General features: G+C 34.9%; 1 protein-coding gene across 1 annotated transcript in view; it reads left to right on the plus strand.

Moving 5' to 3' along the window:
* LOC132553427 (centrosomal protein of 104 kDa-like) overlaps window positions 1–16,689 on the plus strand; it is a 34,915-nt gene that overhangs the window by 2,513 nt on the left and 15,713 nt on the right. Inside the window, exons 3-16 of the mRNA XM_060217671.1 lie at window positions 489–570; window positions 2,196–2,334; window positions 2,612–2,674; window positions 3,356–3,367; window positions 8,482–8,549; window positions 8,656–8,765; window positions 9,427–9,638; window positions 10,711–10,738; window positions 11,407–11,521; window positions 12,742–12,825; window positions 14,314–14,361; window positions 15,639–15,774; window positions 16,141–16,308; window positions 16,505–16,566. Coding sequence (XP_060073654.1) covers window positions 489–570; window positions 2,196–2,334; window positions 2,612–2,674; window positions 3,356–3,367; window positions 8,482–8,549; window positions 8,656–8,765; window positions 9,427–9,638; window positions 10,711–10,738; window positions 11,407–11,521; window positions 12,742–12,825; window positions 14,314–14,361; window positions 15,639–15,774; window positions 16,141–16,308; window positions 16,505–16,566 — 1,327 coding nt within the window. The remainder of the gene's footprint in view (window positions 1–488; window positions 571–2,195; window positions 2,335–2,611; window positions 2,675–3,355; window positions 3,368–8,481; window positions 8,550–8,655; window positions 8,766–9,426; window positions 9,639–10,710; window positions 10,739–11,406; window positions 11,522–12,741; window positions 12,826–14,313; window positions 14,362–15,638; window positions 15,775–16,140; window positions 16,309–16,504; window positions 16,567–16,689) is intronic.

The following is a 16,689-nucleotide window of genomic DNA, read 5'->3' on the forward strand; positions in this document are numbered from 1 at the left end:
TCAAATTATATATTTTCATGAGAGTGACAGGTCATTTAATCGCCCATTGGTACAGTTCTTACTGAGTCTAATAAATATATTGCCTTTGACATATTGCAAGCTGTAAATTAAAGTTACTATTTTAAGGAAACAGAAAAAGTGATATCTAGAAATAAATATTGATTAACTGTTATTGCCCACATTGGAATTAAACATGTATAATCTGAAAATTTTAGATGTTTAAAAGTTGGTATTGACTGAAGTGAACAGGAAATGTATGAATTGAGTCCTTGTAATGAAAGCATTTTCTGAGTTTAGATATAACACAACCTCTACATATATTGATATTGTCACACTAATTTGTGATCAGCCAGTTCACAACCCATTCATTTGTTATTGAAAGAACAATTATTAAATGATTAATTGTAAGAACAGATCTAAAAGAAGGTGTCAATATCTTCTGGAGATATAAGTAATTGTAGTATTATTAATTCTATGTTTATTTTCAGCCACAAAGATCGAGTTTTTAGTGGGTGATGTCCCTGAAGATATGGTTCTGTCTCCAGACAATGCCAGATATACACGACTAGGGTAAGACGGCCACCAGTTACACATTGTATTCTATACTAACAGATACACTGTGATATTCTATTTTATAGATAAACTGTCACATTTGCATTAGACTCATGTGGCATTCCTATTAACAGAAAAGAAGATAAATAATTTCAAGGCATTATTGTGTAAATTTTGTTGCCTATTCTATTGATTAGGCAGCACACCCATGCTTGTAAGCCCAACCATATCACTGTTCAAAGATATGACAAATTGAAGCTGTTTTAATCTGGCAGTAAGCCCAAACTGGATAGATACAGTATTACAGGATATATACAGTATTACAAGGAAGAACAGTTTTACAGGATAGATACAGCATTACATGATATATACAGTATTACAGGATATATACAGTATTACAGGATAGATACAGTATTACAGGATAGATACAGTATTACAGGATAGATACAGTATTACAGGGAAGAACAGTTTTACAGGATAGATACAGTATTACATGATAGATACAGTATTACAGGATAGATACAGCATTACAATATATATACAGTATTACAGGATAGATACAGTATTACAGGATAGATACAGCATTACATTATATATACAGTATTACAGGATAGATATAGTATTACAGGATAGATACAGCATTACAGGGAAGAACAGTTTTACAGGATAGATACAGTATTACAGGATAGATACAGCATTACAATATATATACAGTATTACAGGATATATACAGTATTACAGGATAGATACAGCATTACAGGATAGATACTGCATTACAGGATAGATACAGCATTACAGGATAGATACAGCATTACAGGGAAGAACAGTTTTACTGGATAGATACAGCATTACATGATATATACAGTATTACAGGATATATACAGTATTACAGGATAGATACAGTATTACAGGATAGATACAGTATTACAGGATAGATACTTCATTACAGGATAGATACAGCATTACAGGATAGATACAGCATTACAGGGAAGAACAGTTTTACTGGATAGATACAGCATTACATGATATATACAGTATTACATGATATATACAGTATTACAGGATAGATACAGCATTACAATATATATACAGTATTACATGATATATACAGTATTACAGGATAGATACAGCATTACAGGATAGATACTTCATTACAGGATAGATACAGCATTACAGGATAGATACAGCATTACAGGGAAGAACAGTTTTACTGGATAGATACAGCATTACATGATATATACAGTATTACATGATATATACAGTATTACAGGATAGATACAGTATTACAGGATAGATACAGTATTACAGGATAGATACAGCATTACAGGGAAGAACAGTTTTACTGGATAGATACAGCATTACAGGATAGATACTTCATTACAGGATAGATACAGCATTACAGGATAGATACAGCATTACAGGGAAGAACAGTTTTACTGGATAGATACAGCATTACATGATATATACAGTATTACATGATATATACAGTATTACAGGATAGATACAGTATTACAGGATAGATACAGTATTACAGGATAGATACAGTATAACAGGGAAGAACAGTTTTACAGGATAGATATGTTATCAAAGGATAGATGAAGTGAAAACAGCAATAACAATTGTGTGAATTTCTATTTCTCCAGGTATGTGTCCCTGTCAGACAATGAGAAGACAGGCTTTAAGTCACGAGAGCTAAAGTCTGTACACGTTGATGCTATAGGCCAGTACCTGAAGATACTTGTACATAAAAACCATGTAAACAAACACAATGTGTATAACCAGGTAGGGTTCTTACCTATTATTTTGTCACTGACAGATAATAATTCTGAAGGTGATTCAACAGATGTTATAGTAAAATCTCAAAAAACCCAGAAAACATGGAATCTCAAATAGAATGAATTGGATGTCAGAAGACGAAAAAATTGTTTTGCAGAAGGTTTGAAATAAATGGCATTTAAACAGCATTAAGATGAAGTATCATTAATTATAAATTTACTTTTGATTAATGTTTTAGATGTAGAGTCTGTTGATTTATCTGTGTGAATCACTTTCCTTTCAGGTCGGAGTTATTGCTGTAAATATAATCGGTGATGTCATCTCACGGCCATCAGATCTAACAGATGTAAGTACATACTGATATATAATACCTATTTTATACAGTTATTGCTTATAGTAAGCAGTAATATGGGTTATACAGTGTAGGATGTGTATTGAGAACTTTACTCTGACCAGGATTTAGAAAAAACTGTTTATGACAATTCACGTAAATATTCTATTAAATCTTGGTATAGCAGATAAATAAAATGCTTATTACTAAGATCAAATGACCTATTGATAATTTATATGAATTCTGACTCATTATTTTTTCATTCCAAGGTAATTGTGTAACATCATACAAATAGGTTTGTCTTTGACATGAGCATGTCATATTGATAACAGGCCAGGAATAGGACAAGTTGTCATCCTGTAAGATTATAAATTATTAAAAATTACTAACAATATATCCTTTCTAAAGTAATCTGCTTTAGAGAAGATAACAGTGTAGGTAGGTGTGGTTTAAAATTAAAATCAATTTAAATTAAAAACTGAAAGTTATTAGAGCTGAGATCATGTGGGTTTATATTTTAATGTATACATCATATTGTCAGGAATATCTTTCACAGCAGAAAAGTTCAATGATCTTTATCATCAAAACATAACTACGGCCATCAGTTATATTTATTACCAAGTTCTGAAAGTTTTGATTTTGTGGTTTAGATTTATTATGTCAATGTTCTGTATTCTACTGCCTTGTGTGTTACAGAGGATTAAGCGAGTATGTATGGTTTGAACCTCAGTGATCTGTTGTCAGCTGTCATTACTGCCCTTCACTTTATCCTTTAGACCCTTATATGGAGTTTTATATGCAGTAAACACCATTTCCATGTGCCTTGAATAAGATTGATAATCGAGAATTTTTCAAAAAAAAAAAAATCAATTAAACCTTATACCTTATCCTATACCTTGAAATGTAGTACACAGTTTTTTTTACCTTTCAAATAGAAAAAAAATATACATGATAGATGAATGAAATGAACATTTTTTTAAATGCGATTGTGATATAGATATCCATTTGCTAAAACACTGCACGAGAAGACCAACTTTAACAGTCTTTAAGTTGTAGAATAGCTAGAATATTGGAAAATATCAGCTGTTAAAACTCTTGTTCTGTCACCACTACCCAAATCCCAACCATTCCACTTTCACAAAATGATATTTATTTTGTTTTCTATTCTCAAAATTTGATAAACCAAGTTCATTGGGACAGACTATAGTCATGCTATGTTTATATTTTCACACCAAGCCACTCACACCAATACCACTACTTCATTGTTACAAATGTGTGTAAATAAGTGTTCTTGGTAAAGGAGTCATCTCAGCCTGTCCCCTCCACAGGCTGTCCCCTCCACAGCCTGTCTCCTCCACAGCCTGTCCCCTCCACAGCCTGTTCCCTCCACAGCCTCTCTCCTCCACAGCCTGTCCCCTTCACAGCCTCTCCGCTCCACAGCCTCTCCCCTCCACAGCCTCTCCCCTCCTGAGCCTCTCCCCTCCACAGCCTGTCTCCTCCACAGCCTGTCTCCTCCACAGCCTGTCCCCTCCACAGCCTGTCTCCTCCACAGCCTGTCCCCTCCACAGCCTGTCCCCTCCACAGCCTGTCTCCTCCACAGCCTGTCCCCTCCACAGCCTGTCCCCTCCACAGCCTGTCTCCTCCACAGCCTGTCCCCTCCACAGCCTGTCCCCTCCACAGCCTGCCCCCTCCACAGCCTCTCTCCTCCACAGCCTGTCCCCTCCACAGCCTGTCTCCTCCACAGCCTGTCCCCTCCACAGCCTGTCCCCTCCACAGCCTCTCCCCTCCACAGCCTGCCCCCTCCACAGCCTCTCTCCTCCACAGCCTGTCCCCTCCACAGCCTCTCCCCTCCACAGCCTCTCCCCTCCACAGCCTCTCCCCCTCCACAGCCTCTCCCCTCCACAGCCTCTCCCCTCCTCAGCCTCTCCCCTCCACAGCCTCTCCCCTCCACAGCCTCTCCCCTCCACTGATACATACAACTATGACTACTATTACACTGTTTGACCGTTCACATTTTACTTTTTTTACTAACAGCCGTCATGGCCAGGTCTGTGGGGCCTGGATCATAATCCTGTGGCCTCTTATGATCAATTATCATTTGAAACTATTAAGGTATTCTGTACACTGTTTACTTCTCTTTTTTTATTTATCACATCATTTTAAGGAAAATGTCTTAATCTTTTACTTTTTTATTCCTTTTTCATGTTAGTGGTATATGTCTTTTTCTCTTTAGTGTTGATATGAAAACTCCTGATTTTTTTTTTAATTTCTTCACTCATACCAAAGTATACCACAGACTTTTATACCAAAGTATACCACAGACTTTTATACCAAAGTATACCACAAGATTTTATACCAAAGTATACCACAGACTTTTATACCAAAGTATACCACAAGATTTTATACCAAAGTATACCACAGACTTTTATACCAAAGTATACCACAGACTTTTATACCAAAGTATACCACAAGCTTTTATACCAAAGTATACCACAGACTTTTATACCAAAGTATACCACAGACTTTTATACCAAAGTATACCACAAGCTTTTATACCAAAGTATACCACAAGATTTAATACCAAAGTAATACCACAGACTTTTTTACCAAAGTATACCACAGACTTTTATACCAAAGTATACCACAAGATTTTATACCAAAGTATACCACAAGCTTTTATACCAAAGTATACCACAAGATTTTATACCAAAGTATACCACAGACTTTTATACCAAAGTATACCACAGACTTTTATACCAAAGTATACCACAAGCTTTTATACCAAAGTATGCCACAAGATTTTATACCAAAGTATACCACAAGATATTATACCAGACTTTTATACCAAAGTATATCACAGACTTTTATACCAAAGTATACCACAGACTTTTATACCAAAGTATACCACAGACTTTTATACCAAAGTATACCACAAGCTTTTATACCAAAGTATACCACAAGATTTTGTACCAGACTTTTATACCAAAGTATACCACAAGATTTTATACCAAAGTATACCACAGACTTTTATACCAAAGTATACCACAAGATTTTATATCAAAGTATACCGCAAGATTTTATACCAGACTTTTATACTAAAGTATACCACAAGATTTTATATCAAAGTATACCACAAGCTTTTATACCAAAGTATACCACAGACTTTTATACCAAAGTATACCACAAGATTTTATACCAGACTTTTATACCAAAGTATACCACAAGATTTTATATCAAAGTATACCACAAGCTTTTATACCAAAGTATACCACAGACTTTTATACCAAAGTATACCACAAGCTTTTATACCAAAGTATGCCACAAGCTTTTATACCAAAGTATACCACAGACTTTTATACCAAAGTATACCACAAGATTTTATATCAAAGTATACCACAAGATTTTATACCAGACTTTTATACTAAAGTATACCACAAGATTTTATATCAAAGTATACCACAAGCTTTTATACCAAAGTAATACCACAGACTTTTATACCAAAGTATACCACAAGATTTTATACCAGACTTTTATACCAAAGTATACCACAAGATTTTATATCAAAGTATACCACAAGCTTTTATACCAAAGTATACCACAAGATTTTATACCGAAGTATACCACAGACTTTTATACCAAAGTATACCACAGACTTTTATACCAAAACATACCACAGACTTTATAAGTATAAATAATATTATGATAAATGTACATAATATTTAAGTATAAATATTTCACCTTTTTATACAACTGCCTGGTTGATATGTGCACTTTACTTCATTCTTTTCAGTAATAAATGTTAGAAATGTTGATTATGACGAACCAGTGTTGTATAATAAAATTATCATTATTAATTATCGTCGATTACAGATCCTCTTTCTTAAGTGTATCATCAATTTTTGCAGTATCTGATCTTGTATAGATGGACTGTTACATGTTTTACTGAATGATTTATAATGTCGCTAGTTAACTATCCTCCATGTCTAGTCATAAACTTTCCCATACCTATTGCAGTTTAAAATACTATCTTGATGTTGTCTTGCTGTAAGGTCACTTCCTTTCCCCTCCCTCCCCCTTACCTCTTCTATTTCACTTTGAGTCAGATGCTGTGCATTGTCAACATTCATTTACCATAAGATACAATGATTGTAAATTTGTGAATATCTTTATAAATATGGCTTTTGAGTCAGACGATTTGTGTTTTCACCATTTCTTTATTGTAAGACACAATGTTTGTAAATATTTTTATAAATATACATTAACATCATAATATTGAATGATTGAAATGACTATTGAGTCAGATGATATGTGTTTTCACCATTAGTTTATTCGTGAAATGACACATGTCATCAGTGATATGACACCTGTCATCAGTGATATGACACCTGTCATCAGTGATATGACACCTGTCATCAGTAATATGACACCTGTCATCAGTGATATGACACCTGTCATCTGACACCTGTCATCAGTGATATGACACCTGTCATCAGTGATATGACACCTGTCATCAGTGATATGACACCGGTCATCAGTGATACAACTGGCTTCAGATTGTTGTTTAATTTGGTATTCATTTTACAATCAAGATGTATATTATCATATTTTGCGGTTATATCTGACTAATTTGTTTATGGCTATTTACAATGTATGTTGTTCAAGTAAATATGTTACCATTGAAATGGTGTGTCAAGGTATCAATGTAAATGTGGGATTATAGTAAATGGTTTATTGGGATTGTAGTATGTGGTTTGTCAGGATTATAGTAAATGATTGGCGGGGATTGTAGTACGTGGTTTGTCAGGATTATAGTAAATGATTGGCTGGGATTGTAGTACATGGTTTGTCAGGATTATAGTAAATGATTGGCTGGGATTGTAGTACATGGTTTGTCAGGATTATAGTAAATGATTGGCTGGGATTGTAGTATGTGGTTTGTCAGGATTATAGTAAATGATTGGCTGGGATTGTAGTGTGGGGTTTGTCAGGATTATAGTAAATGATTGGCTGGGATTGTAGTGTGGGGTTTGTCAGGATTATAGTAAATGATTGGCTGGGATTGTAGTGTAGGCTTTGTCATGATTATAGTAAATGATTGGCTGGGATTGTAGTACGTGGTTTGTCAGGATTATAGTAAATGATTGGCTGGGATTGTAGTGTGGGGTTTGTCAGGATTATAGTAAATGATTGGCTGGGGTTGTAGTGTGGGGTTTGTCAGGATTATAGTAAATGATTGGCTGGGATTGTAGTGTGGGGTTTGTCATGATTATAGTAAATGACTGGCTGGGATTGTAGTACGTGGTTTGTCAGGATTATAGTAAATGATTGGCTGGGATTGTAGTACGTGGTTTGTCAGGATTATAGTAAATGACTGGCTGGGATTGTAGTACGTGGTTTGTCAGGATTATAGTAAATGATTGGCTGGGATTGTAGTACGTGGTTTGTCAGGATTATAGTAAATGATTGGCTGGGATTGTAGTGTGGGGTTTGTCAGGATTATAGTAAATGATTGGCTGGGATTGTAGTATGTGGTTTGTCAGGATTATAGTAAATGATTGGCTGGGATTGTAGTATGTGGTTTGTTAGGATTATAGTAAATGATTGGCTGGGATTGTAGTACGTGGTTTGTCAGGATTATAGTAAATGATTGGCTGGGATTGTTGTGTGGGGTTTGTCAGGATTATAGTAAATGATTGGCTGGGATTGTAGTGTGGGGTTTGTCAGGATTATGCTACCATTAGCCCTAATGAAAGCTTTAAGTAATGAGAAAAAATACTAAAAGTCAACTCTGATAAAATATTACCATTTTTTTTGTTTTGTAGGATTATTACTTAAACCCGGAACAGTCTAAAAGGTTAGAATACATGGACGACGAGGAAAGTGGCGTTAGGTAAGTACATTATAACACCATTCTACACTCAATCACTGTTCTTTGGTCATTTGGAATTTGATTTATTTTGAAAGCCTAATGATGTGTTCCTGTTAATATCTTACAGACCAGATTACATATCACCTCTTGATGACTTGGCATTTGATATGTACCAGGACCCAGAAATAGCCAGCATTATACGCAAACTGGAAAAGAAAAAGAAAGAAGCCGTTCTCCGTATGTTGACTAAAGAATTCACTCTGATATTAATGATTCCCTACCAGTTTTACACTCAAAGTCTGGTTTGTTTGGGTTTGTTGATAATTTTACCAATGGAAAAACGACGACATTCAAAGCACAATGGACACTCCAAATATGTCTATCTGACCTGTTTCAACAAATCTACGGTCATGATCAAGAATATTCCTAATTTTGTCTAATTTATATCTAAATATTTACTCTAACCACTGGCAAACTTAAACAAATTTTGAGTTAGTGGTGTTGTAGTGTTTATATGTGTAGTATGATACAAATGTTTGATCACAGTTCAGTAATTGTATGTTATGTCTGTAAGGACTACCTATATACTATACTAGGATTCAGTTTCTGTTGATAACAGTAAAGAATGGTTGTATTTTTATTTGATTATCATATTCATCTCACAATGTGTCCCTGCTGGTGATTAATTCACCCAGATTCTACACAGCTGTTCAGTAGAATTACAAACAGTTCACTGTCCTGTAATAAGCCCATCCTCTGATTTTATATCAGTGTGTTGTTTCCTGGCATTACAGCAGGAGAAATATAGTATTATGTTGTAATAAGTCTCCATGGCAGATTCTGTTTAGTATATAAAACATAGAGAATGTTTTGTCAGATTAAGCAATATGTTTTACAGAGGAGAGGTTTGATTATGCAAAGAAGCTTAAGACTGCTATTCTGGACCTACAGAAGGTAGGCGAGAAGTTAGGCAAGTACGAGGTGGAGAAACGTCAAGCTGTTGAAAATGAGGATTATGACAAGGCCGCTCTCAAAAAAGTTCAGATGGAGGAATATCGCTTACAAATCTACCGTGACCTCAACCTGGGTGATCTGTTGGAGACAACAGGGGTAAGTAATATAGATCTACCTTGACCTCAACCTGGGACAACAGGGGTAAGTAATATAGATCTACCGTGACCTCAACCTGGGTGATCTGTTGGAGACAACAGGGGTAAGTAATATAGATTTACCGTGACCTCAACCTTGGTGATCTGTTGGAGACAACAGGGGTAAGTAATATAGATCTACTGTGACCTGAACCTGGTACAACAGGAGTAGGTAATATAGATCTACTGTGACCTCAGAGTAATCCATCAGAGACTACAGATGTAGGTATTTTCTACCTAAGGTTTACTATGACTTTAACCTTCGGTTTTGATACATTAGTCAAAAATTTTGACAGAGGTATTATGATATGAAGTTGTCAATATATCTGTCAATCATAACTTAATTTGTCTGGAGGTCGCCTCCAAAGCAATCTTTTTCAAACTTTGGTGGCTTGGATACCATGACTTGAAGTTGTGTCTGCCTGAACAGCAGTTTGCTTAAACTGCATTTGGAAGAGTTATTGTCATGATGTTAATAATTCCCAGTTTTCAACTGATTTCTTTCAAACTTGCTTACCATTGCTGTACTTGTTTTCTTTTTTATATAATAAAGGAGGAATGTTTATTGGGATTAGACTGGATATACATGTTCATTGTGACTAGATATGAAATAGAACATACATTGTGCATTGTGACTAGATATGAAATTGAACATAAATTGTTCATTGTGACTAGATATAAAATTGAACATATATTGTTCATTGTGACTAGATATGAAATTGAACATACATTGTTCATTGTGACTAGAAATGAAATTGAACATAAATTGTTCATTGTGACTAGATACAAAATTGAATATATATTGTTCATTGTCACTAGATATGAAATTGAACATACATTGTTCATTGTGACTAGATATGAAATTGGACAGACATTGTGCATTGTGACTAGATATGAAATTTTAAGTCTGGCTTATGAGTGATTGATGGGTCAGTGAACCTTACTTTCTCTTGTTTTTTACTAAATCTGTGAGTTTTACCTTATTGGTCAGTATCTGTGTTTTATGTACTGAACAACGTAATTTTACATTTCAGTCGAGGCATCCCCAGCATGTAGACCTTGGTAAGTATTCTTATCCACAATGTGATGAATTTTAATTTTGATAGAAGCTGTTTGATGAATTTAATTTGATGAAGGAGTATGAGGTTCGGTGTGTATTATTCCCAGGTTATTACTGAAGATATCCAGTTTGTTGTTAAATGTGTAAATTATTTTGCTGGAGTCAGATTTTCTTGTCTCACCCTGAGGTTGAAACGGGGAGGGGGGCAGGGGACGGGGAGCTCCCATTTCATAACTATGACTTCACGTCAACAATCCTAAGCATTGACATAAGTCATGAAATAAGGTCAGCAGAAAAATAACCCCTTATCATTGGTGAGATAGGAGGATCTTTACCGCTGAGGAAAGATTATTAAGTTGCAAACTTTCAGTAAGCCTCTGTTTTCCAATTAAATAATCTTTACACTCTGGATGACATCCCTCTATTTCACTCCAAAGGGGGTGAAAGTTTCTATCAGTCTGTAAATCTGTTCATAAGTTTTTTTCAGATAAAATGTGACTAACTATTTGTGTTAATAGATTTAGTCTGAATTCTTATAAAACTACAATCGTATTGTGATAAGGTGATTCCAATGTTCACACCATATGTTTAATAAACAACACCTAGGGATGCACTGGAGCTATTTTCTGTGTAGGATTACAGGTTCAGTGATTATTGTGTTGTATTACAGAACCTGTAAGGGAACCGACACCACCTCGTCTCAGCCATTTATCACCGAGAACTCCACCCAGGACTCCACCGCCAAGGACACCTTATGATGAGCGACCCCTTCCTGCAATGAAAAAGTAATATATATCACACATCCTGTACTTCAAATTATAGCTTTTTATCCTGTCTGTAAACTTGTATTATGACCACAGTCGTGATTAGTTAACACCAGTCGTGTAGGAAAAATGTTCAGGTAAAGCTGACAATCCACGTTTTTTTTTATAAATCAATTTTATAATATTGAAGTGTTGAACTTGTATAATTATGGACATCACATAATATTTGGGTGATCGATAGCAGAAACTTAAATTACTTTGAAAGCGTTGGAAGCCATAACTGTGTGACATGAAAATAATGAGTAAAAATTCTACTTATGTTTGGTTGGTAAGGGATATGCTAGTGTATAAATGTTTATTTCAGAACAATATGTAAATGAGTCTGCTTCGGTAGTGATTCACATCTTTTTGGGTTGGGGATAGTTTGAGGTGAATTCTGTGAGACTGTGACCTCTCTGATTTATTGGGCCTCCTATAGATTGTCAGCTTTAAGATGGATGTTCTCAGTTGGCAATATATTTCATCATGTCAATTATTAACCTGTAATTCTATGTACAAATAACATTTGATTTAGCGTACATAACATCTCAAGCTTAATGAAGAGGAGATAGTATGTTCCAGAGCACATAGTACAATTTGTAAGCTTTGATACAGGTGTTGTATCATTTAGTGATAGTGTTAACAGTTTTCACAATTTGATACCAATGTAATATATTGCACATTGTATAACCTATACTTTAGTATTGTGTATCATTAAAGCTTCTAGATATACATTTTACAAATTTAGTTTCACAAATTTTAATTGTGTCTGTTACACATGTCCTAGATAGGAACAACTCCACTTTCTCAGCCCCCCCACCCCCATCCCCCAACTTAGTGCCCACTCTCATCATGATAAGTATAATAAGTAATGCGAGCCCTCACCCCCACCCCGGCTCCAGACGCCCCCCCCCCCACTCCCCCCTTCCTTACTATGAATTACAGAACAAATACATATCTCATTTTCAGCAGCCCATTGTGCCATTCCCCTCCCCCTCCCCTCCGCTCCTCCAACAACCCCTCCTCAAATCCCCAAACCTCAACCCCATAACAAACAGGTCCCCGAGTCAAAAAGCATGATGTTTTATACACATTCCTGGGTCAATGCATCACAGGACTTTGTGTACCAATATTGAAGGGACATACAGTACTCAGTAATAGGTATTAGTAGTTTTAGAAATCCTTTTTTTCCCTCCCAATAGTAAAGGGGACACAACTCAGCGAGAACAGATTCCATCACCACGCTCCCGGACGCCATACGACGAACGCCAATTACCTGTTAACAAGTAAGTTTGAGAATTTCTGAGTTATTAAGATAAATAAAGCAGTCGCCAAATCTTGGTTAATTTACACAGAGGACATGTTGTTGATCTGAATGTGAAGTTAAAAATGGTGTACATAGGTTGTTGTTCCCTGTCACAAACCTAGACATGAAAATGATCTGTCTGTCCGTCCATATGGAGGAACATATTATAAAATTGTTACTTTACTGCTTTATCAGATAACATACAGGTAACAAATCTCTGTTTTTATTCCTTTATTTTAATTGCAGTTGTTGCCCCTTTTTACATTATCCTTGAAATTCTCAACTTACATTATATGAAAAATCAATTAGAAACACAGCTTGGGTAAAACATGGTGATAACTGGTTTTATCATACAGTTACTGTCCTTCGACCTGTGTTGTATAATTTCTTTAGATATTGGAAACATAGATTAAAATTTTAAGTCTAGAGAGCAAAAAAAAAAATGGAGGTCAACTCGGGTTATTATGTTACATCATTTTCATGAATGTACTTAAAAAATCACTGATTTCATGATGCAAGAAATCTTTTTAATGAATATTTTATACGTCAAATATATATTAGTTGTTTTTCCAATGAAACCTTTGTTGTGCTGAAAATAAGACAGCATTTATTCATTTTAATCAGAATGCTTTTATATCTATGATGAAGTAGTGGCTGATTAATTAAGCTAGTCTATGTATGATATTATTGTATGTTGATTTGTAGTGACACTAGGTATGTACAATCACAGTGTCTGTAGTGTGTAGTGACTAACACATCAATGATAACCATCCTAGTAGTTTTATCAATGATTTTGTTGTTCATGTCTGAAGTACTCTCAACATTATTAATTATTCTAACCATGAATTACTTGCAGTAGTTAAAACTCACTTTTAATTGCTACATTTTTGTGAGATAATATCAATAATTTTCATTCACAATTTGAGAGTTTTCAAATAAATTTGAAGTGATAGAAGTACTTGCTTCAGTGTATCTTTCATTTTCACAATTGAAATACAATGTATCAGTACAATGTAAATAGAGAAAATGTTGCTCAGAAATTATCAACTTGTGTTACATTTTGTCATTCTTCATTTATAGTCAAGTCTATTTTCACAGTTTTGATGTCTTATAAGATTTTTGTAAAAGTTCTTTCTACTTCGTACAAAACGAATGATTACAGAATTCAGGCATGACAGATAGTGGTGTTACAAACCCTTAAGGAATCCAAAATAATCCTGTGGGACAAATTGTAGTATTCTAAGGGATGATTGTGGTTAGGGGTCACAAGTCCCATTCTACCGCTGAGTATATAGTTAGTGTACCGGTGTTTGTATTTTATTCCTCTGACAGTATTTATGAGTAATCAGGTGTTTGATTTTCTAACAATTTTCAAAGTGTATAAGGAAAACTAATGTAAGATTTCCTATTTTTAACCCACTTTTCTAATCATTGGTATGACTGTGTGTTGTTCTCCTGTATTGACAAGCTATACCAAGCGCTATGTGAAACCAACTCAGATTGCCAAACGTTTCATGTAGGTAAAACTGTATGTCTATAGCCTCAAGGTGTCAAGGATCATAGGTCAAAGGTTATGATCCTTTTAGGACACCATGTCTACTGTCTCCTGTGTGAAGTAGTTCTCTGGTTATCTCCCTTTGTAGTGCTGTTTTTAGTTGTAGAAATCTTGCTGAATGAATCTTTGAAAAGCCTATGATATTATTTCTTCATAACTTATAAGACTTTAATGAAAATCAAAATCATTGTACTTTAAGATATGAAAAATTAGTTGGTTTTTAGGAGACTAAGAACAATTCCGAGGAAAATGATTGATAAAGTCATTTAAGTTGATGTGATACTTCTTTTCCTTACAATGCATACTTGAAGCATTATTTTCATAATTCCATTTTTCTTTTCCTTTTTTCTTATAAAAACAAATTCTTACATTACGTTCCTGTCATTGTAGTAATGTTGTCTATTTCTTGCTTTGATTTCAAACTTCAGTTGGTTTATTTATATGTATTGTTAAACTTCTAGTTTTGGTAACATTTTAAATAATTCCTGTCAAATCCAGTCCCTAACCTCACTCTATCAGGATGTGACAGCACAGACTGATTTACTGGCTATTATTTTCTGATGTCTATTTACTCCTTAAGGCCTCAGTATAAAGACTCTGACCTCTGATTGATAAAATCTTTTATATACTTTTTAATATTCTGCTGTTTTAAGGATTACAAATAAAATAGAAATAAATTCATCACAGTTAATGTGATGTATCTGTTATTATAAAACTTGTTTCCTTTGTCAGAATTATAGGTGTTGTATATATAGTTTGGATAGTCTTGAAACATTCATTGTGGGTCATTTAAATTTTTAAATGATTGATCATTTGGGTTTTATAACCTTACGTTGCTTCTTACTTTCAAATGTCATCATTATCCTGGTATTTTATTGCATCACGTGACCATGAGTCGCATTTACTTTGTAGAAAAGCTATCATTGATATGAAAAGATTTTATTTGATGCATTTTTCTATATTTTTATTCCAAAAAACCATCACATTTGATTCATGAAATTTCCATTTCGAAATCTGAGAAATTATGTCCAGTTTCATATCATCAATTTGAGGATTTAAGAAAAAGTTTTTGGAGGTAAAATCACCTAACGTGATGTATTACATTGATTTTCTGCTTGAAATTTCTTTGTTATATAATTGTACATAAAGTCACACAGATATTCCCTATAGGGCTAAAGGTCATGTGTCTGGTACCTTGTGTTGTTGTTGTCTGTTACATCAGTCTATTGTTACTACAGACCTCCCCCAGTGACAGAGGAAGAAGAACAAGTGGCAGACACAGGAGGTGGGGGCATCACGGGCGAGCCAGAACCCATGTCTGAGAAAGATTTACGTGAGGCATCAGCGGCAGTGGACGTATTTGGAGAACCACTGGTAAATTATCTCCCTTGACGTTCACTCAGTTGTTTGGAAATATCTCTTTGCACCTAAATGTGTTCAAACAGTTGTTTTTGACCCATTTTCTCTTTATGCACGACTGTATTCTGAGGTGAGGTGTCAAACATTATTTTGTAAGTTAAATATCTCTGGATGATGAAAAACAAACAAATCTAAAGTCTGGTAATTTTAATACAGGAAAAGTGAATGAACAATTTCTTTAGATCACATGGACCTTCTGTGTCCTAAATATACCTGTCAGCAATGTTATTGCCCAGAAACAGTTTTATTAGTGGATGTAACTGATAAAGGTAAGACTGTCTGATGCCGTATGGTATGTTTCTGTGTTTGTGTGTGTTATAGGTGGCCAAAGCCTACAGTAAGACCTGGTCCTACCGGGAGGATGCCTTACTGGCTGTATATAAACAGATGTCAGAGATGCAGACATCCACACCTAAGGATGAGGTTAAGTCAGCATTGAAGGGGGCTGTGTACTTGTGTAAACGTGCCATTCGAGACAAGGTTTATGCTGTAAGTTTATCTATTCCAACTGACTTTTTCATTTTTTTATTATTTGTGTTTGAAAATGGCGGTATTTATTTAGAATCATGATAAATACACTCTGTTAGTTAAAAAGTATCTGGTTGAAAATCTTTTGTATTTTGTGTGATAACAGTCAGGGCTAATCTTGTCGGGTGTTGTGTAGAGATTAAATCTCTGATTCCAGGTATTTAAGGCTGGCCTGCACCTCCTCAAAATGCTGCTTACAGAATATATACCCAAACACAGGTAGGTATCACACAGACCTATAAACACAGGTAGGTATCACACAGACCTATAAATACAGGTAGGTATCACACAGACCTATAAACACAGGTAGGTATCACACAGACCAGAATATATACCAAAACA

This window comes from Ylistrum balloti, unplaced genomic scaffold (genome assembly GCF_031769215.1).
Source record: "Ylistrum balloti isolate Yb309-2 unplaced genomic scaffold, AGI_CSIRO_Ybal_v1 Utg370326, whole genome shotgun sequence".
Taxonomy (NCBI): Eukaryota; Metazoa; Mollusca; class Bivalvia; order Pectinida; family Pectinidae; genus Ylistrum; species Ylistrum balloti.